Here is a 23,022-nt window from a genome sequence, read left to right as displayed (position 1 = left end):
CGTCAGCCTCACGCGGCACTGATGAACTTCGGCGGCGTCGGATTTCAGGCTTGCCCCGGCCCTGGGGGCCCGAGCCTTTCTTTCACTCAGGCTGGCAGGCCCTGCTGGCCTGGCCGGGCGTCCGGGCCCGGCCGGGGAGGGACCCGACCGTCACTGACCGGGCCCGGCGCGAGTCGGGCGGCAATGACTACTCCGAGCAGTGAAAGAACCCGGCCGGATGTCACATGATGGGTTTCAAAGTTCGCGGGAAAGGAGATCAGAAAATTGAAACTGAGGGGAAGGGGAGGGAGGGGAGGGGGAGGACGGGGAGTGATCGAAGGGAGGTTGCCTAAAAAGAAGTAGGAAGTAGTAGGCAGATGGAGCGAAAGGCTGTTAGACATTGAGATAGAGGGGCGAGAGGTACGTCAGAGGACAAGCCTTCAGAGAAAGTCTGTAAAATGTTGAAGAGAGATGACTGACTAGAGAAGATTGTGATTAGGCAGTGTCCGATGTTTGTTGACATCATGGGATCTTTGTTGACATCATGTTATTCAAACACACCACAGTCCTCTAGACTGACGGAGGGATCGAGCAGGTCTCGATGCAGCGAGGGATGTGCTTCCAGTACTGGCGGAACGGGATCTGCAGCTTCAAAGAGAAATGCACATACCGCCACGTGTACCATGCCAAGGCGAGTGAAGGAGGGACGGAAGAGCAAGGTGCGAAGCCTGCGGTGGATGAGATGGAAGTGGAGGATTCAGAGAAAAGTATCAGCGATGGGCTGGCGGGTTGTCGAACGTCAAAGACACAGAGGGAAGAGAGCGAGCAGAACAAGAAGGAAGTGGGAGGGACTGCGAGGGCACAACGTGTGTCTGATGCGTCTGAAATCAAGAGCTTCTCCCCTCGCGAGGCAGGAGCTGCAGGAAGGAATGGGAACATCATAGAAGCATCAGGGACATCAGGCCGAGGGCTGGCAGGAGAACAAGACCCATCAGTTGCTGTGGGTGAGCAGGTAGCGATACAACGTAGCAGTGCAGACATGATGGAAGATGAGGATGAACTCTTCGGGTAAGAGCGTGCGAGGATTCTAGCAGGTCACTTACACCACAGAGCAGGCTGATGAAGGTGGGTCGCGATGACGAGCGGAAGGTGTGGGTCAAGGTAGGGGAGGAGGAGGAGGAGGACGAGGATGAGGAGGATGACGCAGGCTATCCTCGAGGCAGTACTCACATGGACGTTCCTCTCGTTGCCGGAGGTTCTGCCTCCTCGTCCCCGTGGGCTCCTGACTACTGTGCCAGGCCCGCCAAGTGACGCGGAGCATTATCGAGATTCTCTTGCTCTGTGGGCCCAGGGAGCTCAAGGGGAAGGAGGTGGGGGGAGAGGGAGGAGACGATGAGGAGAGGAGCGCGCAGGAGTTGTTCTCCTTCCAGTTGCTAGGGCTCAGCCAACTGAGACAGAACAAGGTAAGGAGAAGCTGAGAAGAGCGAGACGCAGACTTGCTCTGCAGGTTGAATGTTCGAGCCCCACAAGCTCCTCATCGCGCAAGATAAAGTTCCTCTTCATCGCAGAAATCGACTGCTCCTCCTGCAGCAACGAGACTTGCTCGCTGCTGCTTCGGGATCGCTCGGGTTGTTTCAATGTCCTCTTCGAGGTATACTGCTCGTGTCGTGCTCTCCCTCATATAATAGCGCAGGAATCAACTGTCATCACTCCAATGCTCGGGAAACTCCTTCTCGGCATTTCTTTCAACACTTTTGGAGGATCAGAAGACTCTGTGAAGCAGTCATGCTTCATCGAACTGAAAGGTTCTCTTTCTTCTGATGCTGTTGGTTCTCTTTGTTTTGTTGTTCTCATCTTGTATTCTCCTCCACCTCCTTTGTCATACCTGCCTCTCTCCTCCTTCCGCTCCTTCAGCTTTTTCTACTTCTCAGGCCACAGGTGACTCTCTGTTAGATGCGCGAGTGGTCGGGAGATCGACAGTCTCCTCCACCTACGCAGATGTTTCTCTTGCTCCTCCTGCTGGTCTGCGGCCTCCTGCACTCTCTCCTTCTCACGCAACCGCAGACTCTGTCAGAGAATTTCAGCAGAGGCAGAGGAGGGAGGGGAACGTACAGGGGGTGGTCGCCTCTAAGAGCCCCATCTTCGCTTGCGACTCAGCGGCTGACGCATTTTTCTTCGTCGAGCTTGCGGAGGACGAACGAAGGGGCGGCAAGGGGAGGAATCTTCAAGGTTCGGAAGGTGGGGATGGAAGTCGAGGAGCCGGGGGGAGCAGAAAGTTCAGCTCAAGCCTGCTGATCATCTTCAAAGGCAGCAAGCATGTCCGGTGGTTTCCTCTGCTACAGACAGGCAGGAGGTACATCATCTCCAACCTCCGACTCTCTCGCCTAGAGAAGGGAACCCCGTCCGAGCTTCGGTTGCTACGCGCCATGCAGGAGGAGGAACCAAGCAGGGAGGGAGCAAGGAGTGGTCAGAGTGAGAGCACACGTGTGTGGGAGGTTCTCTCCTCCCCTCCCCTTGCCGCTGCCACCACCATCTCTCAGGTTGCCTCCTGCTTCTCCTGCTTCTCCTGTCTGACTCGTTTCAGCCCAAGTCTCTGCAAAGTATGGGGGAGGAGGAGGAGGAGGAGGAGGAGGAAGGAGCCTCGAGGAGGGGCGGGGTGGTGGAGTATGAGGGGGTCCTGACAGGCGTGAGAGAGGAAGGGATCCTCGTGCTAGACTCTCGCTGCTTCGTCTTCGCCCTCGCTCTCCCCCCCTCTTCTTTCGCTCTCCTCAGACTCGGCGCGAGGCTCCGCGTCGTCCACGTCCTCCCAGTCATCACTAACGGCAGCAAAATCGCCCTCGCATGCTTCTCATTCTCCTCCTTAGAGCTCGTCTCCTTCTCTCTCTCCTCTTCCCCCCCTCCTTCTCTTCCCCTGCTCAACCCCCTCTCTCTGCTCAGCCCCCTTTACCGCAGTCTGTCGCCATGCCGCTTCTGTCGGACCCTCCCAAGTCTCCTGCAGCTTATCCGCAAGTTTCGGAGCAGGAGGAGGCGGCGAGAGGAGAAGGAGGCGCAAGGCAGTGTGGGTGGGAGGAGGATGGACTTGGTCTTCCTCCTCCTGTGCGGGGCGTTACGGCAGCCTGCCTTCATGGGGGAGCTCAGAGATGCGGAGCGAGAGGTGAAGGCCCAGGGAGGGAGGCAGAGTCAGTACCTGGCGTTTGCCAGAAGCCGCCGAGTGGAGTGCGAGGGAAGGGAAGCGAGGGAGGAAGAAGCCACTGAGCTCTACCCCTCCTGCAAGCAGCTCAAGGTAGCGGCGCAGTCTTGGAACAGCAGCAGGAGCAGCAGGCGAGGAGAAGGGGGAGGAGGAGCTGAAGAATACCTTGTGCTGTCCGCAAGAGAGACCAGGTTGGCGGTAGGAAGAACAATGAAAAGCGAGGAGGATCAGGACCCGCTACTGTCTCTCTGTGGGGCCAGGAGACGGGGCTGGTGTGAAGGAGCGCAAAGGCAAGGGCAAGGAAGAGGTGGTGGTGATGGTGGAGCAGCAGCAGCAGCAGCAGCGCGAACAGGAACAGATGGAGGAGGAGCAGGAGGAGGAGCAGGAGGAGGAGCAGGAGGAGGAGAAAGAGGCAGCTTTGTTCTCATCGGGAGGCTGGTGCAGCATCGAGGTCACGTCGCTCTACAGGATGAAACCGACCTCGTTCACCTCTCGCTTCCCAGCTCCTACCCGCTGCTACCCAGCTTCCAGCTCGGTGACCTTGTGGCCCTTCGCTGCTTCCAGCTGAGCTTGTGTGGTTGCCCTCGCACTTGGACCCGTCGGGACGGCGCGGACAGAGGCTACGATTTGGAGTTCGTGAGTTTTACAGCAGAGGAGGAGGAGGAGGAGGAGGAGGAGGAGGTGAGGGGGAGCAACCAGTGGCATGGGGAGCATAGGAGGATTGAGGCGACGGAAAAGTCGCAGAGGGCCATCGTGCTGCTACGACGATCTACTGTGAAATCAGTGGAGGGTGAGGAGGAGCTGACGATATTCGTCACGCGGGTGAGAAGGAAGGAAACTTCGTTCAAGCTGAGCTGCTGGAGGATGGTCAGCGACTGTGGTGACCCCCCTCCTCCTTTATTGCCCCCAGGGGCAGCAGTGACGTTCAACTTCAGGCTCCTCCTCCCTCTCCCTCTGCTTGAAATTTCCGATAGTGTGCCTTCCAACCCTCTTCTCTTTGGTACCTCCCGCCCCCCCCCCCTTCTGTCATCTCCTGCTCCATCTCCTGCTCCGTCTCCTGCTCCTTCCCCCTTCCTCCTCGCCAACTCCGCGTCTGATCGCATGTCAAAGATTCCTGGGTCCGTCTACAGGCTCAAGGTCGTCTACTCCAGCAGGACGGAGGAGAAGTGGCAGGTGGGCTCCTCCTGGGCTCCTCCCTTTGCTCTGACTGGGTCCAGGTCACCATCGCCGTCAGCTCTGTGCTCTCGGCCTGCAAGCTGGAGGAGGAGGAGGAGGACTCGCCCTGCCGCGCCTTCCTCGACCTCTGCCGCCTCCGATGGCAGGAGCTCTACCCCATCCGCAGCGTTGCTGACCTCGTGGCTGTCGGCGAGGTTCCCTACCTCTCACCCAGCTGGCTCCTGACTCTTCTCCCAGGAACTTCCAGTCCGTTACGCTTCTCTGCGGGTTCTCCTGGTTGACAGGAGCTGGAGATTAAAGCACACCTCCTCCGCTGCTACCGTCCTCCTCCTCCGGGCTGTCGATCCAGGGGCCCCGGTGGCGGAGGAGGAAGGAGGAAGGAGGGAGGAGGGAGGCCGCGGTCACCGAGGGCTGCTCGGCCACGTGGATGTCTACCTGGATACTTCTCAGTGAGCTGCCGCGATCTCAAGAGGAGGGAGGAGGGTGAGGTTTGTGGCAGGTTCTTCGCTCCTCCTGGCCTCCTGCCCGGGGCGATGGTTCTCTTTCATCACGTCTCGATCGAGCGGAGGAGCGGAGGGCAGGTTGCCGCTGCTCGCGCGCTCCCTGCGCTGACTCGTGCAGGTCACTTGCTCGGTGAATGAGAACTCTCTCGTCCTCGTCATCAGCAACGCAACACAAGACTGGGTGACTCTCCTCCTCCACCACTTCCTGCCCCCCCCCCCCATCCAACCGCTGCTGCTGCTGCTGCTGCTGCTGCTGCTGCTGCTGCTCGATCTGATGCTGTGCATTAGCGACCCACAGGTGTACGGGAGTATCTCAAGGAAGCAGGGTCGTCCGTGTCGCCTTTAGGTCTCCGTCCTCTTCCTTTTCCTCTCCTCTTACTCCGCGCAGCTCTCGTTGATACTTATTGGACGACGCCAAGAGTGCTGGGGGTGCTGGGGACAGTCGTAGTAGTGAAGAGGTCAGAAGAGACAACAGAGGAGAGGGAGGAGGGGATTGAGGGATGGGGATGGTGGTGGTGGAGGAGGAGGATGCCAAGGAGATGACGGCTGGCAGGATTGCGATCGAGGCTGCATGTCGCTGGTGTGGAACCGTGAGGAAAGGAGGAGAGACGGGAAGCTGCTGCGAGGAAAAAACTGAGAGACGAGGACGTGCGGTCGAGATGCGCGTGAAGGTCGAAAGGAGGAGGGCGAGGGCGAGGGCGAGGAGGAGGTTATTGGGATTCACGATGCTGGCCTTCAGGCGGAGTGTCTGGTGGACGATGGAACGGGTCGAGCTTGGATGCTGCTGGAGGGACGCGAGTTGGTCCTGCGGAAGCTGATGAGATGCGGAGAGGAGGAGGAAGAGGAAGGTACTGCTTCCTGCTCTGCCGTGACTGACATGATGGGCTCAGCGGATCATTGGCATCGCAAGTGAACTGGGAAGGTGAGAGGAGGAGGAGGAGGAGGAGGAGGAGGAGGAGGAGGAGGAGGAGGAGGAGGAGGGAAAGTGGTTGAGGGCGATGACGGAAGTGACAGAGTGATCTACGAGCATGGCGTTGCTGCAGAAGCTCTTTCAAACCTCCTCTTCATGGGCGATGGAGAGCTGAAGGTAGCTCACAGACGAAAGCATGTGAGCGAGGAGGAGAAGGAGGAGGAGGTGGTGGTGGTGACGACTTGCCTGCAGGCCTCGGCAACCCATCTCCTTGCCACCCTTGTGATCAGGAGTTCCTCTTCGGGTAAGGAGGGAGGAAGAGGATCAAGAGCAAGGGGAAAAGAGGAGGGGAAAGGCGACAGGAGGGACAGGAGGAACAGGAGGGACAGCAGGGACAGGAGGAACAGGAGGGACAGGAGGGGGAGGTCGAGGAGGAAGGGAGTTGGGGCAAGTTCTTCACATGCTGACTAGCCAACAGGCGACTTGAACGAGCTTGAGTTTGTGTGCGAGTTTATCCCAAGAAAGAGAGCTGCTGCGCCCCAGCTCAAGGAGACTGTGCTTGGAGTTCACCACGCTCAGCGGTGCGTCTCCTCCTCTCCTCCTCTTCTCCTCCTCCGCTCACTTGCTGCAGCTTTTCCATCAGCCTCTCTCCTCCCGTCCAGCTCTCCGTCCTCGAGATTCACCGCAGAGACTTGACCAGTGCGTGCTCAACCTTTCACCACTGCCTCCTGCTCCCCCTCCTCCCCCTTCCCCTCCTCCTCCTCACGTCCTCTCCTCTTCAGGTCTGGCCTACTCGCTTCTCCTTGCCTTGCCTACCAGTGGCAACCGGCCGCTTCCCTCGACAGGTTCGGGTCTGCCGAGGCGTCAGGCTGAGGGGGGCCCAGCACAAGCCCACCTGAAGCCTCCATGAAAGCGTCCCAAGCTTCTTCTCCCAGCTCCTTGGCCAGCTCTTGTTCGGAGTAGACGAGCAAGCCGTCGCAAGACTTTCGGGCTACAGGACTAGAGTCAAGGAGGCAAGGACAAGAATAGAGGCATGTAGTACCGCTGCTTCCTCCTCCCTTGTACTTGTTTGCTTCCTGCGCGATCTCCTTCAAGTCTGGTCCCTTGGTCGTGTCCTTCTTGTCGCTCTCGCTCTGCTTGCTGCTTTGCCGTCAGAGGAACCCAGGGAGTTGCTCATGGTGAGGACCTGCGTGATGGTTTGCTAGCGAAGATATCATCGAGCTCATCTTCCTCCACTCCCTTGCTTCCTTTCTTGCTCTTCTTCGCGGAATCGCTCGCTACCTCCGACTTCTTCGAGTTTTCCTGAGCCCGCAAACAGCATCAAGTCTCTTTCCTCACGAGCATCCACGAACCTCAGGCTTGTCTCTCTTGTTTGATTTCTTCGTCATTCAAGAGAAGTAGTTCCTTCCAACGAGCGTCACAGAACATTTCTTCTCCTCACGCCTCCTCAACCCCACTGACCAATAAAGACTGGGAGACCTGTCTTTCACTCCCCGCCTCTACCCTCCATCTTTGAACCCTGTTGTGATCACCTTCCTTGTACACCACTTCAACCACAACGATGTCTTACCCCCGAACAAAACTCTTGCTCCTCCTGATTTCTCTTGCTCCTCCTGATTTCTCTTGCTCCTCCTGATTTCTCTTGCTCCTCCTCCTCCTCCTCCTCTCCGCTACTTTCCATCAACCGCACGTGCCATTTCGGCGATTGCACCGGGTCAGTGAGGGGACGAGGGATTGTCATAGCGGGGATGTGGAGACTCGAGCAGTGCAAGGAAACAAGTTTGTGGATATGGCCCGTCCTCCCACTCCTCGTTCGCCCTCCCTCCCTCCTCTCCTCCTCCCTCTCTCCCTCTCTCCCTCCTCTCTCTCTCCCTCCTCTCTCCTCCTGCTCCTGCTCCTCCTCCCATCTCCTTCCATCCCCTTCCCTCACGACAGCCTCGATCTTCCCGACAGGATACACGTCCTCCAAGCCCTGGCAAGCCGATCCCACGTCATTCTCGTCTCCCCACCCCATCCTTTCCTCCCCATTGCCGTCGCCAAGGCGAACCCGCAAGACTTGACGATCATCCATCATGACGCTAGAGCCGTCGAGGAGATCAGGTCAAGTCTGAGTCACTGGCCGGTGACGGTCTTGCATGGGCAACTTGGGCATCAAGGAGGGACTGTGGGGGTGAAGGTGGAAGAGCGACCGAGAAGCGTGCTGGAGTATCTATCGAAACATCGTGAGGTGCACGAGCAAGTTGTTTCCCTCCTCCCTTTCAGGGCGTTGGTGAAGAAGGGAGGTACAGCCGACACAGCCGACACCGCACAGGACGGGCGAGAGGGGATGGATGACGGGGATCTCCTGGTGGTGGTGGACTCGGAGCCATCCACGAATGCATCAAGTGTGTGGAACAGCATGCAGCATTGCCATGAGGTAGTTGAAGCTTAACATCTCGGAGCTTCGTTGAAATTCTTTCAGCGATGCTCCCTTGTGGTGTCGTTGGAGTACGACGGGGAGGGACTTGTCTTCGACGAGCTATCCCTCCGCATCCTCCACCTGCTCTCTAACTCCCGCAAGAGATGTTTCTGGCTGATGTCAGGTGACCACTGGTTGCTGCTTGCCTTTTTGAGGTCATCACATCAGATTGGAGCGAACGCTCGCCGGCCCAGGAGAAATTTGTTTCTTCCTCACCCTCTGTCCCTGTAGCCAGCTCGCCGTCTTCCTTCCTGCCTCCCCACCTGGACATTGCTTGCTTGTCAACGAAGGCTACTAGATCTGCTCCACCTGACGTTGAGGTCGTCTTCGAAGACGTGCATGCACAGTTGAGGCGTCTGGTCAAGAGTTTCAATCCAAAGTTCTATCAGGACAACGTGTTCACGCAAGGGGTGAGATGGAGTTGCTCTACTCCGATCCTCTTCGTCTCTCCTCTTTCTATCTTGTCGGTCACACGTGGCTTCAGGTTATCAAATCAGCCATCTGCAAACAGTTCGGCAACTTGTGCCCCTCGCCACGAGGCCTCGCGCTCTTCCAGCACAGTGACTCGTCATTGTTGGGGAGGTCCCTTTCTCTGGTAGGGAGGATCTCAGCCCCTCATTACCTAGTTGCTACCATCACCTAGCTCCTATCTCTTGGACTTCTCCTCCTCTTATTCCTCTCTACTCCCTTTGTAGCCGGAGAGGACAGCGGCTGCCAAGCTTCGACGGCTGATTCAAGATCTTCAGTTTCCGGTCAGTTCTAACACCTCCTTAGTACACCCTCTTACCTCCTAACTACCGGTACACTAACTCGCGTCTAGCTTGACTCCAAGTGCTCCAACACGAGACGAATGGTAGGCTCCATGGAGTCTTGATTCAACTCGATCCTTGCATTTGCTCTCGGCTTTTTGGTTATCGCTTTTCTCTTCTGTTGCGCTTAGCTGGTTGCAGATATTCTGCTACACCAACCCTAAGCTCGCGGGTCATGGGGCTCAATTCCACGCCATGGTGCGACCTTGAGAATAGAGGAGTTGATGGACTGGAGATGAGAAGGAGGTGAGCTGACAGACCTGATAGATGGAAGCCTTTTCTTACGCCATTGCGACAAATCGGACCATGGTTTTGGATGATGAGTGTGATTGGTCGATGAAAGTTGCAGACAATGAGGTGAGAGAATTTAAGAAGGAGGGAGAGACTGACAGTGACATCAGTCGACATCCTTCTGGAGTCATTACTTTCTCAACATTTCCACTTGTCCCTCTCCTCGCATCAGGGCTCCCCGTCCTCTCAGTCCTGTATGATGTTGTTGAGCACAGAGGCAAAGAGAGTGAAGCGATCCCAGGGAGATGATTCTGAGCGAGTCGTCTTGTGGGACAGTGTTACCGCCACGTGAGCACTTTGCCTCCCTCTTGCAGTCTTTCATCAGTTTCGTTGACAGCTCTGATCTTCTTGTACCCCGAGGAGCCGAGCAGTGGTGCCCCAGCAATGTAGGGTGTTTTCCTTCTGCTGAGTTCTTACCCTTTTGATCCTTACGGCAGCGATGGAGTCACAACTGCTTCCCTCCTCTGGCTCATGTATGAAGAATATCGATCTTTAATCGTTCTCCATGAGCATAAGTCTGAGATGTTCGAGGATCTTTTTGTTATTCACTGTCTTGGATACATTCGACTCATCCTCTATCTACTTTGTGCTAGGGCTTCGGAAGGTTCTGGTGGAACTCGATTCTCATTGGAGAGGTAGGGAATGTTTATTACCTCTTCTCTACTCATCCGGACAGCTGTTGAGGCCCAACAATCGAGTTGAAGAAGCGATAGCACAGGAAATCGAGAAATTCAAAGTAGACCCATTCTTTTGTCTTCCAGTAGCTGTCTGTATGCCGATGTCTGCCTTGCTCAGATTCCTTGATTGTCTTTGCCTCTGTTCTCACCTTCTGCTGTCTTTTTGATGCTTTCTGTAGCAATGTTCTTGTATTCATTCTCGTGTACTTGTATTCATTCTCGCTCTCTCATTACTTCCTTCTCGTTTCACATTCTTCTACCTGTCGTCCTCACCCTCTCCTAGGATAAGGGATCTACTCTTCGGATCTGCATACATCATCGTAGCGGGCACAAGGTAAAAAGATGGAGCAACGAGCAGGGGGCTGAACCTGTCCGAAGGTCATTGAGATTCCTCCCCGCCCCGTGCAAGCATATGCCGACGAGCTCGTCTCCGTCCTGCTACGGGTGGTGCGAGGAAGAAGAAGCATTCGAGGGAGGCAGGAGACATCGGGTCCCAACTCCTCCTCTTCAGGTTTTTCTCCTTTCGTCAGGGACTTCAGGAGTTGAAGTAAGATGGCAGAGACGATGCTGGCGGAGATTTCACGGAAGATGGGTCAGATAATGTTTTCCCATTGCTCTTGTCTTGCTGGATCCTCTTGCTGTCACTTGCCGTTTCCTGTTCTTTCATTCTTTTCATCACCAGCATCTAGCAGAAGGGAGTAAGCTTGCGCTCTTCGTAGCCACAGAGGTCATCCCCTCACCTCTCTCCTGATCTTTTTCTGTTGGGGTTGCTGAAGATGAAACAGGACGCGATCGCTCTGCGGCATCTCTCTGAAACCGCTTCTGTCTTCAACTTCTCCACCAGAGTCTCGACCTGATGGGCCTGCAGGCGTTGGGCATGCGAGTGGCAGTGTCTGACGAGTCGCATCCTCGTCCCAACTTTCGCATCAGCATCCCCAAGGCGGTCAGTCTCTGCATCCTCTCCTGTGACTTGATGTTGATGGTGCAGGTAAGCATGAAGCTTTTGGATGCCGAGCAGGAGAACATGCTCTCGCTTGTCTCCTTGTTTACCATGGCCAGATCATGCGACGTCTTTCTTGGCCGTGAGTACTTCCTCTCCCTTTCTCTCTTCTCTTCTCTCCTCTCCTCTCCTCTTCTCTACTCTTCTATATTCTGTCTACTCTTTTCTTTCCTGACGTCCCCTTCAACTCATGCTTTATTCGACTCCTTACGCAACCGCGCAGCCTTCTCCTCAGGATACAGCAGGCAGCCTTCCCCCTGAAAGAATCTTTTCTGACGCAGCTACCAGGCTGGTCATGGAGCTTGCGGTGTCAGCGCGAGCAGCTGTGATACCCCATGCCTCTCTCGACGTAGCCTCATCCTTCTACTGACCGGATATCAACTCTTCTCCTCCACAAACTCTATCGCGTTCGAATCCACATCGCGGCAGAATGCTGCTCGTCGTCCAGACTTGGACATGGTGTACGCGACTCCGTGCTTCTCCAGTCGCTTCAGGAGAGGAGTGAGGTCACCGACTGTTACTGCCACGTGCCGATCTCGCCCACCATGCTCGGGACGCCCAACCTTGGGATCGAGGGAAGGGAGCTGCATGAGATGGATTTGACTGTCCCCGCAACCAACGAACGCTCCTGCTGGATTCGTCACCACAACACACTTGCGACAGGGGCGGAGGACGAGCAACATGAGAGCACAGGAGCGAGAAGAAGCAACGGTGAGGAGAGTGCAGAGCAGGGAGGAGGAGCCTGTGGAAGAGGAGGGAGAAGAGAAGGGAGGAGGTGGAAACAACCAGACGCGTGACAGGGGGAGCACGGACCTGGGTAAGGAAGGTTGGGGTTACGCATGTGGCTCTCGTCTTTCATGCCCAGGACTTGAGTGTAGAACTTGAGAGATCTCTCCACGTCGTCAACAAGCACTCCAGCATGCTGCAGCGATAGATAACCCACTTCCTCTTGCACCCCTTCCTCCCCGCTGCTCATTCTTGGGGCACTACGACGGAGAGGTGCAGCCGCTGGACTCGCGAAGAGTCGGTGTACTCCTCCATGCGAGGTTCGAGCCGCCAGGATGTTGTTGGGTGAAGCGAACAGGAAGGCATCGGACACCATGAAGACACTCGCAACAAGTGCGAACCTCGTCGGCAGCATCACTAAGATGTTGAACCTGTTCAATCAAAGTAAATATCCAAATATCAATGTCAGAGCACAATTTCACATGCTATTGCTAGTACTCGTCGCATTCAAAAGTCGCCGATACCTGACTTATCCTATCCAACTCCACAGACTATCTTGATGTTCTAAACGAAAACGATCCCACCTTTACTTACTTACTGTCTGTCTGTCTGTCTGTCTGTCTGTCTGTCTGTCTGTCTGTCTGTCTGTCTGTCTGTCTGTCTGTCTGTCTGTCTGTCTGTCTGTCTGTCTGTCTGTCTGTCTGTCTGTCTGTCTGTCTGTCTGTCTGTCTGTCTGTCTGTCTGTCTGTCTGTCTGTCTGTCTGTCTGTCTGTCTGTCTGTCTGTCTGTCTGTCTGTCTGTCTGTCTGTCTGTCTGTCTGTCTGTCTGTCTGTCTGTCTGTCTGTCTGTCTGTCTGTCTCTCCCTCTCCCTCCCTCCTCTCCTGTAAAATTCCGCACCTTCCCATGAGTAATAAACTATGATCCGCCCCAGGGACATTCAGAGGAAAACTTTAAAGGCAGAAATAATTATCACACATTTTGTACCTTAGAATGTTGATGCCACAGAACAAGTGACGGGGCGGGTTTGTCCTGTTAGCCATGGCAATAGCGGGGATGAGGGCACTGCAGTGTAGAAAGGTTTCAGTCAACTCTCGGCTTTACAACGATCATCTTTTAAAAAGTATTTTAATCATAGAAGTAATTTAAATCGATCCGCTATGCCGGCGGGGTGGGGACCAGCACCCCCTCCTTTAGTGACTTTTTGAGGTGAAATAGGCGGAAGGGTCATGTGCTTGTTTACTACCGCAGGTGAAAAAGTGGGGTTGGGGTAGTCCGCACTTGTTCAGCCATGTCAAGTCTTTGTACCCCCCATTTTACTGTAATAAGTACCGGTACTTCTCCACATTCTGCAATATCTGGGATTTTAAAAGTTTAGGTTGACCCCACCCAACCTAATGGACCTTTTTTTTTTTTACTACCCTCCGTCTGCTGGAAATTTTGGGGGCTACAGGGGTACCCCCACCACCCAATTGTCAACCTAAAAGCTCCAAGGTCATCTACCCCCCAAAACCACCATTATTCAGCCCCCACCCACCCCTCCTGAAAGAGCTTTTAAAATCGCACCCGGCCACATAATACGGTCTCGGAGTACCCCACCCCACTCTGATTTCTACCCCCACCCGTACCATAGATACTCCTCGACATACGCCTTGGCTGCCGTAAGCGTTGGTACCCTACCCCCCCAGGGGACGGTACTGCCAGTTCATGGCGATGGTACGAGTATCCTTCAGGTGGATAAGGAGAGGAAAGGAGTAGAGGAGGAGCAGGCGAGTTTCACGGTGAAGGGTCTACGACAGGAGAAGCAGCACAAGGGCCCTCGCTGTCAGCACCTGAGGCGTAAGAGCGCGTTGCCTTCAGCCCCTCTTGCTCGTGAGACTCGGAGAGGTTGGTAGAGACGGTTGAGGACCTCGCACACCAGTTAAAACCAGCAAAGCCTGTCATAGAGACACAGATGGAGGAGTTGGACCCAGCTCCCCTGGGCATGGACGGCAAGCAACCAGCTAACTCACCACCATGTGTGGAAGAGTCGTCGGTTGTAGATCCAACTGCACACGCCATCATGGAGATCTTTACTCACTCTCATAGCGACGGGTACAAGCCGATGCCCTTTTATCAGCGTTTCAAAGAAGAGATTCGATTGTGGGGCTCGGAATCGAGAGAGAGGATGGCATGGTACACCTACGACTGGGCCAACAGCATGTTCGCAGCGATGGCCGTGACTTTCTTCATGCCGCTGCTATTGGCGTCCATGGCAAAAACTGCCGCCTTCAAGGGCAATCTCATCCCTACCTGCTCAAATTGCACCTCCTACAGTTGCCCTCAAAGCGTCGCGAGCTGTCAGATGTGTATCATGGGTGAAGGAGACAAGTATTGGAACGCTAGCAGTCAAGAATGGACGGACCTGCCAACCAGAACCATCGCCTGGTGGCCTGGAAACGTTGATGCCTTTCAGTTTGCGACGAGAGTTGTATCCTACAGCGTCATTCTTCAGTTGATCATCTTCATCACGATAGGAGCCATCGCAGACTACGAGAGGTACCGATACGTGTTCTTCTTGGGTTTCATCATTGTTGGGAGTATATCTTGCATGCTGTTGATCAGTGTGACGAGCTCGTCGCTCTACGTCTATGCTGGAGCTCTCGTCATCATCAGCAATGCGTGCTGGGGGGCAGCCAACGTGCTCTACAACTCGTACCTTCCCTTGATCGTTGCGGACCACAAGGAAGTGGTTGCGGCGAACGGGAACCATGATGTATGGGAGGACATCGAGAACTTCATGAGCTCTCTCGGCTTCATGATGGGGTATGTGTCGGGGATCATCAGCACTATCGCTGCTCTCATCCTTGTCTCTGTTATCGCTAATCAGGAGGTTGCATACAAGATCAACATCTTCATCGCGGGGGCGTGGTGGGCTGTGTTTTCTGTGGTGACCTTGAGGGGTTTGAAGGTGAGAAAAGGAAAGTCAAGCACTGGGGAGAGATTTCTCATCTTCCGCGGATGGTATTCTACGTTCAACTCGTTTGTACATGCTGCTCAATACCCGGAAACCTTTAAGTTTTTCCTCGCTTGGTTTTTCTACTCAGACAGCTACTCGACCGTAGCTCAGGTCGGCGTGTTGCTGGCTCAGCAGCAGCTTTGCATGCCTGGCTCTAAGCTGGCATTCATCCTCGTCTTCACCATGATTTTTGCGCTTTTTGGGAACATGTTCTTTCTCTGGCTGCAGCAGAGGTGGGCAATCGGGTCAAAGGCGATCGTCACGATCAACCTCTTCGGTTACATTGTGATCTGCGTGATCGGGATGATGGGGTTCATTCCAGGTTCGGGAGGAGGAGACGTGGGTTGACGCGTTGACGCTCTGCGCAGGCTCCAAGGTCGGCTTCAAGACCGACACAGAGGCTTACGTGTTCGCACTGATCCATGGGTTCATGGTCGGGTCGCTCCAATCTTTCTCTCGCACCATCTGCTCCGACTTGTCTGTTCCTGGTGGGCCCTGCATGCTCGCTCACCGCCTTGTGATGGACTCGCGCAGGGAGGGAGTCGGAGTTCTTCGCTCTCTTCGAGATCACCAACAAGGTTGTCGCACGGCTCCTCCTCATCCGCGGCTCACCTTCTCCTGTAGGGATCCTCCTGGCTTGGGCCACTGATCGTTGGAGAGCTGTATCGAGCGAACGGGAACATGAACTACGGGTAAGGAGGAGGAGGAGGAGGAGGGAGCAAGCCACAATTGGTGATGACGGACCTCGACAGGTTTCTGTACCTTTTCCTCATGATCGTTCTGCCGATGTTTTTGTTTTGGAGTGTGAAGCACGAGAAGGGGATGCGGGATGTGAGTAATGCGGTGCTGCAGGCTTGTCGTTGACTCTTTTGCCAGGTTGGAAGGTGAGAGGGCGGCAATTGGTTTCAATGCTCACGAGCAAGCAAGACCGACGATCCGCAAGAGTATCTTGGAGGTGAGGGGTCTGTCTTCAGGCAGCAGATGCAGGACGCTCTCCTTGCACTGGAAGTAGCGCAAAGGGTTACTCAGGTCACAGTGAAGTGTAATAAATATCAATATACCTTCAAGAAGCCGATCCATAGCACGCGCTCTAGCCTCCACCTGCGCCGCATCAGGCACCATTGCCCAATCCCTTCTCCTCCCCCATCCATCGCCCCCTCCTCACCTAAGTCGGCGCTTGTAGCAGACGAACATGTGGGAAGCGCAAGGGCCGGAGACGACGGCAGAGATCGCGTTGCGCACGGGAGGCTGCTCTAGCCTTTGCGGCAAGCATGCATGCTTCGGGAGCGCGTCTGACTCGCTAGGGTTCCTGAGATGTTCCGTATGACCCCAGACGTACAATGGATCCTCCTCCTCCCCCTCGCACACAGCAAACGTGCTCCGAACGCCGCACGCCAGCTCCACTACTCGCGTCCCCCGCAGGGCCTCCACCCGGCAAGGACGAGAGCTGTTCTTGAAGCTCCCGTGCCCGAGCTCCCCCATCTTCCCTCGCCCGAAGCACCACACCTCCCCCTCCCTGCTCAGCACGGCCGAGTGCACGAAGCCGCAGGAGGCGAGCTTCGCTTCGACCGGCTGAGGAAACTTTAACTTCCTCGGGCTCAACACCTCGCTCACACCCGCGTGTCCTGTCTGCCCGTTGATGTTACAACCCCAGCTGTAGACGCTGCCCTGGCTCGTGACGGCGACAGAGTGCAGTCCTCCCCCAGCGCAGGTTTGAACTTTGAGCCCCGGGGGGAAGAGAACTTTCCTGGGCTGCGTCTTGGTCTCGTCGTCATCGCAGAAGCTCACCGTCCCTGTCCCCAGCTGCCCCTTGATGTTGCTGCCGAAGGTGAACAGCTCTCCGTCCTGGTTGACGACGAGCGAGTGCGAGGCCCCCGCAGACAGGAAGACGATGAACATGCTCCTCAAGCTCTCGATCACTTGCGGCCTCGAGCAGTCGTCGTGGTAGACCCCCAGCTGACCTGAGTACTTCTCCCCCCACGACAGGACGACGCCGGTGCTGAGCAAGCACAGGGCATGGTCGTACCCGCAGCTCACCATCACCACCTCTCCTCCCTCGAGGTGCGAGGCCTTGAGCCTCGTCATGACACAAACAGGCTGCTCCTTCTCCTCCTGCGACTCCGCTCGCTCGAAGTTTCCCTCCTCCCCCCCAGCAGAGCTCCCACACTCTTCCGCATCCCCCAGCCCCAGCTGTCCGCTGCCATTCTCTCCGCATACCCAGACTGCTCCGCACTCGGACAGCATGACGGAGAACTCATGTCCACAAGATCCTGTCCTCACTGCACAGCCAGCAGGTGCCCCCTCCATGTCCTCACTCCTGCACCGGGAGGAGGATGTGGAGGAATCATTCAGACACTGCCGGCCTCCTTCGACATGAGGAGGAGAGGGAGGACGAAGAGGACGATGATGGAGGGAGCAGATGGAGACTTGCTGCAAGCTCACCACCTTGTCTCTCCCTCCTGCTCCCACCTCTCCCTTCTCGTTGCTCCCTAGCCCCCACGCCCCCGACGCCATTGCTGTCCCCCGTCCCCCGTTTTTTTACTCAACAGCTGTTATGGAGCCTGGGAGGAAGGAGAGGAGAGGAGAGGGGAGGGGAGGGGAGGGGAGGACCGAGGGAAGCTAAGGAGTGATGGTACCACTTGCGGCATGGACGAGGAGGTAAGAATGTGTGAGAGGATGGGATCGCAAGTCAGCGAGTAGGCGAGATCCCGCTATCTCTTGTAGCATCAGCACCGGAGGAAGGATGAAGGGGACCCGAGAGAATTATTAACACAAAGAAGGTTGCACACTGAAGGAGAGGGAGGTAGAGGTGCGAGAGGAGGACCTGACGAGCAGGAGCAGGAGCAGGAGCAGGAGCAGGAGCAGGAGCAGGAGCAGGAGCAGGAGCAGGAGCAGGAGGAAGAGGACTAGATGGAGTCTTCATCCTTTTGCCGCCGCCCCTGTCGTATCGATGAGGCCAGGGATGCTAGAGTCGTCATGTTGTCTTCGTTGCCATGAATCGCTTCGCTGCTCATCACTAAAGTCTCAGCCCTCTGCCTTTCCTCCACCCTTTTCCTCCCTCCCCACCCCTCCCCTCCCCCCTGTTTATTTCGGTTCCCTCCCCCCCCCCCCCCCCCCACACACACACCTCCTCCCCCACCTGAATCTGAGCCTCTGGTATGCTCGTCCACCCAGCCTCCAGAGAGTCGTTGAGCCCTGCGACTGCCAGTCACTTCCTGCCCAGCTGCCCTCCACCTCCGCCTCCAGTTTCTCACCTGACATAGACTCTCCTCGGCTGACGATGGAGCCCGCGTCGGACGCAGACAACCCTCCCTCTTCCTCGCTCCTTGTCTGCTGCCGGGGTGACGAGCAGATCAAAGAGGGTGGATGAAGGGGTCTTACCTCCTCCTCATCCTCCCTACCATGTGCAAGGCTCTCTTGCTCCTTGCGCCTCCTGTTCCTGGCAGCAGAGCAGTGTCTCAGGGGAGGACTGAGCAGGAACCGCCTCATCATACCTCTCCGTCCTCCTTCGAATGAACTCCCGGAAGCGCTGCTCCTCCTTCAAGGAGAGGTAGTGCCAGAGGGCGATGCTGAAGACGACCACGAACGCCAGGCTGCACAGGATGACGACGACGATCTAGAGGAGGATTGAGAAGAGCGATGAGGACGAGGGCAGGGCAGGGCAGGGCAGGGCAGGGCAGGGCAGGGCAGGGCAGGGCAACACAAGAAGAGAGGAGGAGGGGCAGGGAGGAGGGTGAGGGGAGGGGGAGGCAGGACCATCCATTGACTTGTCGAAGTTTTTGGATTTGCTACGATGCAGTATCCGATAGAGGAGCATCTGAGGAGATTGTGAGGAAGAGCAGCAGAGGAAACAACGACGAGGAGGGAAGGGGAGGGAAGAAGCAAGGAGGACGGGAGGCAAGGGGGTAAGGAGGACGGGAGGCAAGGGGGTAAGGAGGACGGGAGGGGCAGGGACAAGGTGGACAGCGAAGAAAAAGGGAGAGTAGGAAGGGATTTCCATACCTGCAAGCTTGTTCCTTGCAAGAGAGTTTGCAGTCTAAGTCAGACGAGCAGTTGACGTAGGCCACGGCATCGACTCCGCTCCCTGTTGTTCCTTGCTCTGAAGGTTGGACAGCAGTGTTCTGAGCAGGAGGAGGAGGAGGAGGAGGAGGAGGAAGAGGGAGAATTTGAACTTGGTCGAAGAGACGGCAAGTCTGCGCGTTGAGCACTGTGGTGAGGTTGTCAGGGGGAAAGGAGTATGGAAGCTAGACAAGCAAACATGTCTTGATGTTAAGGAGAAGCTTGTCGTTGGCAAACGCTGATCTGATGGCAGAGGTTTGGCTGCTCGAGAGATCGCGAACTACGTACCACACTGAGGAGAAGGAGATCAGTGACTGACAGGGTGACTCGGCCGACGGCCCCGGACTTACCCCGAGCCTCTGCTGGTGCAGCTGCTGAATAGTCGATGCTTGCAATGAAAGTTTGTGATGAAGAGATGAAAGTTTGACCTGTGACAGCAGCGAGTCACGAACCAAGGAGCAGCAAGTATGGGCAGGAGCAGGAGCAGGAGCAGGAGCAGGAGCAGGAGCAGGAGCAGGAGCAGGAGCAGGAGCAGGAGCAGGAGCAGGAGCAGGAGTAGCAGTATGAGCAGAGAAGGAGGAGATCCACTGACTGTAGTTGGAGAGGAGCAGCGACAGGTCCAGCAGCAATCCCAGCAGCATCCCTCCTCTAAAGTTCTTCATGTCCGGTGCGGTAAGAGCGAGGGGCACGTTGACTCGAACTTCGCCTGCTCCGAGGACGCGGAAGCTCCCGACAGTGTAGAGGGTGCCGTCCCGAGCTGCAAGCACGACCTTGCCATCGTCCAGAACGACCTGAGCTGATTTGATCTCAAGCGGAGCAGGAGCAGAAAACCTGCGCTCCTTGTCAGCTTCCCTGCAAGCCTCGGGTATTCGAACCTCCAACTCTCCACCAGACTCCCAGCTGCCGCTGCCGTCACTGCGAGGAGAGTGTTGGCGTCTCCGGGAAGGAGGAGAGTCCCGTCAGCGGTCAGGACAGCAGACGCCTGAGGAAGGGAACGGAAGTTTGAGAGCGGCAAGGAGCAGAGGAGGAGGAGAGGGGCAGAGAGAGGGGTGGGGGTGAAAGGAAGGGAGACCCAAGAAGTGATGTAGGGAGATGGGGGGAAGCAGAGAGATAAGTTGAGCTGGTGCAGGGAGGGGGGAGCAGGGGAGCAGGGGACCTGCATGGCAGGTGCGTTGGAGTAGTTGGAAAGACAGTGTGCCTGCAGGAGTCTTGAGCCGGGTCTCAGCTCGAGTTGAGATGACGCACCGGCACGTCGCTGGCGCAGAAAGTGCGCAAACTTTGACCGCCATCGCTGACAACGACGAGTTGGTATCCTGACACGACCGCGATCTCTCCGGATGGCAGGAGGACGGGCGAGGAGGAGCCATCCCATCCCCCGCAGAAGCTGTTGTCAGGCCACAGGACATCACCGTTGGAGCTGATCTTGCGGAGAGACCCGCTGTTGAGACAGAGGTAGATGTCGTTGTTGGGCGATATCATGGGAGTCCCGGTGATCTGACTGTTGAGATTGACGACCCTCACTGGCTGCCCACTGACCGCCGACACAAAATGCAGGTTCCCCGAGAGACGCGCGGCGATGACGAGCGAGTCCCCGACTAAGGCGGGAGAGGAGAGGTAGGAGTCTGGAGCCGGGTTGTAGATCCACCTCCTCGCTCCCGTCTTGGCGTCCAAGCAGAAGCAAGCTCCAGCTGCTGTTCCCGTTGAGCCTGTGCAAACGAAGAGGGAGGAGCCGTCGGAGGACGGGACAGGGGAGGACATGTAGACGTTGAGGGAGCAGGACGCGACTCCTCCGCTTACCATCTGGCAAAGATCGACGACCCAGACTTCCTTGTATCCTTGCTCGATCGACTTCCCTTGGATGGCAACCACCGAGTTCTGAGCCGCGACTACCAGGAGATAGTCGTCTCTCGTGCTGTTCACGATTAGCGGAACAGAAACTGTGAGCTGGTCGGACAGGAATGCTGCGATCTTATGCTGCCATAGCTCAACCAGTTGCTTCGGCTGAGGGTTCCAGGCGTCCCCTGCCGACTGCACTGGCGCCTCCTTGAGGGCAAACAGCGTCCCGGTCGTGCTCAGCACGAAGACAACACCGTTCTTGTCTCGAACTATGTCAGTGTTGATCGCAGTGCCAAGCTTGAGGGTGTCTGAGGGGACAAAAGTGGATAAGGAGGGAGACAGGGACTGGACAAGCTGCCCCTGCCTCCTCCCACTGCATCGGAACATGGGGCAAGAAACCGCACAAGGCATGATGATCATGGCCGAGAGGACAACAAGCTCCATGTACCTCAATCTTCCACTAGAGAAAACATTGGTTGAGCTGCCGCTCATGTGCTCTCTTATTGCAACTTTGCATTGTTGCCTCTTGTCGTCGTCTCTCCTGGTTGTCTTCTCGTTCGTCTTCATCTTGTTTCTTCCCACTTCATCTTGATCCCTCAGTCTCCCCCTGCTCCTGCTCCTGCTCCTGCTGCTGCTTCTGCTCCTGCTCTTTTCCTACCCCCATTCAGGTTCTCCTCATGACCTCCTCCTCTTCCATCCTCATCCTCATCCTCATCCTCATCCTCATCCTCATCTTCATCCTCGTCTCTAGTTTCATCTCATCTCCACCATGTTTATCTTCTTCTCCTCCTCAAGTTGGCTCAGCCATTTTTCCTTGTCAAACGGTTTATCCTGACGGTTATGAAACCGTTATAGAGGTCAAAAGAGTGCCCATCAAACATGACTGGGGCAGGGAAATGGCTCTGTTGCGCGAAGAAGGAAAGGACGAGAGGAGGAGAGAGGACGAGAGGAGGAGCGAGATGCAGATATGCGGATCGAGGAGATAGTAAGAGCCGATCAGCCCCCGTTGCACGCCATGTAAGAGGAATGGCAACAGGAGAGGAGAAGAGAACGCAAGAATAGCCTGCTCTACCACACACAACTCTACCACACACAGTATGCTGTGTTGATGAACAACGTTGTTGTTCATCACAAGTGACATGTGTTTCATCTGTCTTGGAGTGTCTTGCTGATGATTCTATCAGGCCCGTGACTGTTAGCTTCTCATCATGGTCCATAATGAAAGTCCCGCGTCAACCATCTCCATCGTCTCTATCACCCTCTCGCAGAAGTCGGTGGACCAGGAGTCCTTCCTCGGTAGCAGCTGTCGATTCGAGTGCTTCCATGACCTGGTTGCCTTGCAGTGCGGAGGATGCGGCGGCGGGTGAAAGGGGAGGAGGCGACGATATCAAACAGAAGAGATCGCGAGTGTTTGAGGACGCTGCAATTGAGACTTCATTTGAGACAGAAGCTGTTGGCTGCACTGGCGGCGATCAGGTGCGTTGACGAGAGAGACTCGACGGGTCTGTTGAACCTCCTGCTCAGTCTGCTGCTTGCGATCTGCGTCAACGAGGAGTGTGCCTCCTCGGACTACAAGGCGTACACCCTGAATGCGACGTTGATCGCCAAGATACGAGCCGAAGGAACGAGGAAATGCGGCAGGAACGACCTGAAGATGATTCAGAGCATGATCACGGTCGCAATTCTGTTCGTGCTCAGCGACAGGTTCAGGACGAAGATGAAACTGAATGACATCCAAGAGCTTTTAGAGGAAAGGAAGTACAACTTCATTCGCGTGAAGCCTCCCGTCCTCGAAATCTTCACCTCTGCCGCGTTCGCTGGTTTCATCGTGGAGCTGCTGCTCAACTGCCTGCACACCTTCCCCTTCTTCTACTCGGACATCGAGATGATCGTGATGAGGAGGCGCATCTTGTACCGGTTCGAGTCAATCATGTGCGCCGTCATGTTCCTCAGGATTTATCACATCCTCCGATGGCTGTTCGAACGAACTTACCTCAAATACTTCGACCTTGAGGTCTTGAAAGCCTCCCTACCTCCCCATCCCCTTCCTCGCTCCTGCCCTCTCCTTTCCTTCTCCCCTCCCCTCCCCTCCTCTCGCCTCTACTCCGCATCTTCAGCACCTCATAAGACGTCACAGAACTCGCATCTGCTCAAGGACGACTCGACCATCCAACTCGTCATGGAGAACCTTAACTCTCGCCGATCCCTTGCCTTCAAGATCGCCATGGCGGCCAACCCCGCCATCATCCTGCTGTTCTGCGTCACACTACTGCACGGGACCACATCCTACCTCGTGCGGATCGCTGGTGATGAGACTGAACGATCGCTAAACGTTCGCTGACCTGTCTCGCAGAGGTCTTCCATCTTCTCTCCTCCTCCTCCTCCTCCTCCTCTCTCCTCCCTCCTCCTCCTC

The 23,022-nt window shown here is 56.0% G+C and overlaps 7 protein-coding genes across 7 annotated transcripts in view; 4 read left to right on the top strand and 3 right to left on the bottom strand.

Moving 5' to 3' along the window:
- Nucleotides 1-580: 580 nt before the first annotated feature.
- GUITHDRAFT_142300 (hypothetical protein) lies at nt 581-6,668 on the top strand (the record flags this gene model as incomplete). The annotated part of the gene is made up of 24 exons (XM_005828078.1): nt 581-1,047; nt 1,095-1,140; nt 1,187-1,234; nt 1,278-1,349; nt 1,410-1,442; nt 1,487-1,630; nt 1,673-1,784; nt 1,918-2,519; nt 2,564-3,262; nt 3,352-3,441; nt 3,638-3,991; nt 4,280-4,342; nt 4,387-4,539; nt 4,583-4,794; nt 4,845-4,966; nt 5,237-5,306; nt 5,402-5,438; nt 5,588-5,650; nt 5,739-5,770; nt 5,863-5,935; nt 6,011-6,062; nt 6,237-6,339; nt 6,390-6,457; nt 6,541-6,668. 24 exons carry the CDS (start codon nt 581-583, stop codon nt 6,666-6,668), a joined length of 3,843 nt encoding a protein of 1,280 aa, XP_005828135.1.
- Nucleotides 6,669-7,893: 1,225 nt separating this feature from the next.
- On the top strand, nt 7,894-11,363 carry GUITHDRAFT_112890 (hypothetical protein; the record flags this gene model as incomplete). The annotated part of the gene is made up of 15 exons (XM_005828077.1): nt 7,894-7,928; nt 8,021-8,174; nt 8,220-8,340; nt 8,448-8,626; nt 8,701-8,811; nt 8,912-8,968; nt 9,167-9,223; nt 9,293-9,382; nt 9,910-9,951; nt 9,993-10,052; nt 10,277-10,327; nt 10,372-10,437; nt 10,862-10,936; nt 10,982-11,075; nt 11,275-11,363. 15 exons carry the CDS (start codon nt 7,894-7,896, stop codon nt 11,361-11,363), a joined length of 1,281 nt encoding a protein of 426 aa, XP_005828134.1.
- A 7-nt stretch (nt 11,364-11,370) lies between these two features.
- GUITHDRAFT_112889 (hypothetical protein) lies at nt 11,371-11,969 on the bottom strand (the record flags this gene model as incomplete). Its single annotated transcript, XM_005828076.1, has 2 exons — nt 11,371-11,621; nt 11,831-11,969. 2 exons carry the CDS (start codon nt 11,967-11,969, stop codon nt 11,371-11,373), a joined length of 390 nt encoding a protein of 129 aa, XP_005828133.1.
- Nucleotides 11,970-13,516: 1,547 nt separating this feature from the next.
- Nucleotides 13,517-15,602, top strand: GUITHDRAFT_164492 (hypothetical protein; the record flags this gene model as incomplete). The annotated part of the gene is made up of 6 exons (XM_005828075.1): nt 13,517-15,036; nt 15,083-15,202; nt 15,249-15,292; nt 15,339-15,406; nt 15,467-15,545; nt 15,591-15,602. Exons 1-6 carry the CDS (start codon nt 13,671-13,673, stop codon nt 15,600-15,602), a joined length of 1,689 nt encoding a protein of 562 aa, XP_005828132.1. The 5' UTR covers nt 13,517-13,670.
- A 438-nt stretch (nt 15,603-16,040) lies between these two features.
- Nucleotides 16,041-16,982, bottom strand: GUITHDRAFT_46833 (hypothetical protein; the record flags this gene model as incomplete). The annotated part of the gene is made up of 2 exons (XM_005828074.1): nt 16,041-16,746; nt 16,834-16,982. Coding segments are annotated over 2 exons (855 nt in total), but the record flags the coding sequence as incomplete, so codon positions are not given.
- Nucleotides 16,983-18,958: 1,976 nt separating this feature from the next.
- On the bottom strand, nt 18,959-21,176 carry GUITHDRAFT_112886 (hypothetical protein; the record flags this gene model as incomplete). The annotated part of the gene is made up of 6 exons (XM_005828073.1): nt 18,959-19,065; nt 19,124-19,201; nt 19,366-19,604; nt 19,649-19,755; nt 19,930-19,971; nt 20,019-21,176. The coding sequence occupies 6 exons, from the start codon at nt 21,174-21,176 to the stop codon at nt 18,959-18,961; spliced, it is 1,731 nt and encodes a 576-aa protein (XP_005828130.1).
- Nucleotides 21,177-21,817: 641 nt separating this feature from the next.
- Nucleotides 21,818-23,022, top strand: part of GUITHDRAFT_112885 (hypothetical protein) — a gene marked incomplete at both ends in the record, with an annotated part of 2,452 nt that continues 1,247 nt past the window's right edge. The window contains 3 exons of the mRNA XM_005828072.1: nt 21,818-21,905; nt 21,953-22,623; nt 22,747-22,915. Of these exons, the coding sequence (XP_005828129.1) occupies nt 21,818-21,905; nt 21,953-22,623; nt 22,747-22,915 (928 nt within the window). The remainder of the gene's footprint in view (nt 21,906-21,952; nt 22,624-22,746; nt 22,916-23,022) is intronic.

Source organism: Guillardia theta (assembly GCF_000315625.1).
Source record: "Guillardia theta CCMP2712 unplaced genomic scaffold GUITHscaffold_62, whole genome shotgun sequence".
In the NCBI taxonomy this organism is placed as follows: domain Eukaryota; class Cryptophyceae; order Pyrenomonadales; family Geminigeraceae; genus Guillardia; species Guillardia theta.
Note: the sequence above shows the minus strand (reverse complement) of the source record. Positions and strands in the feature narration are given on the sequence as shown.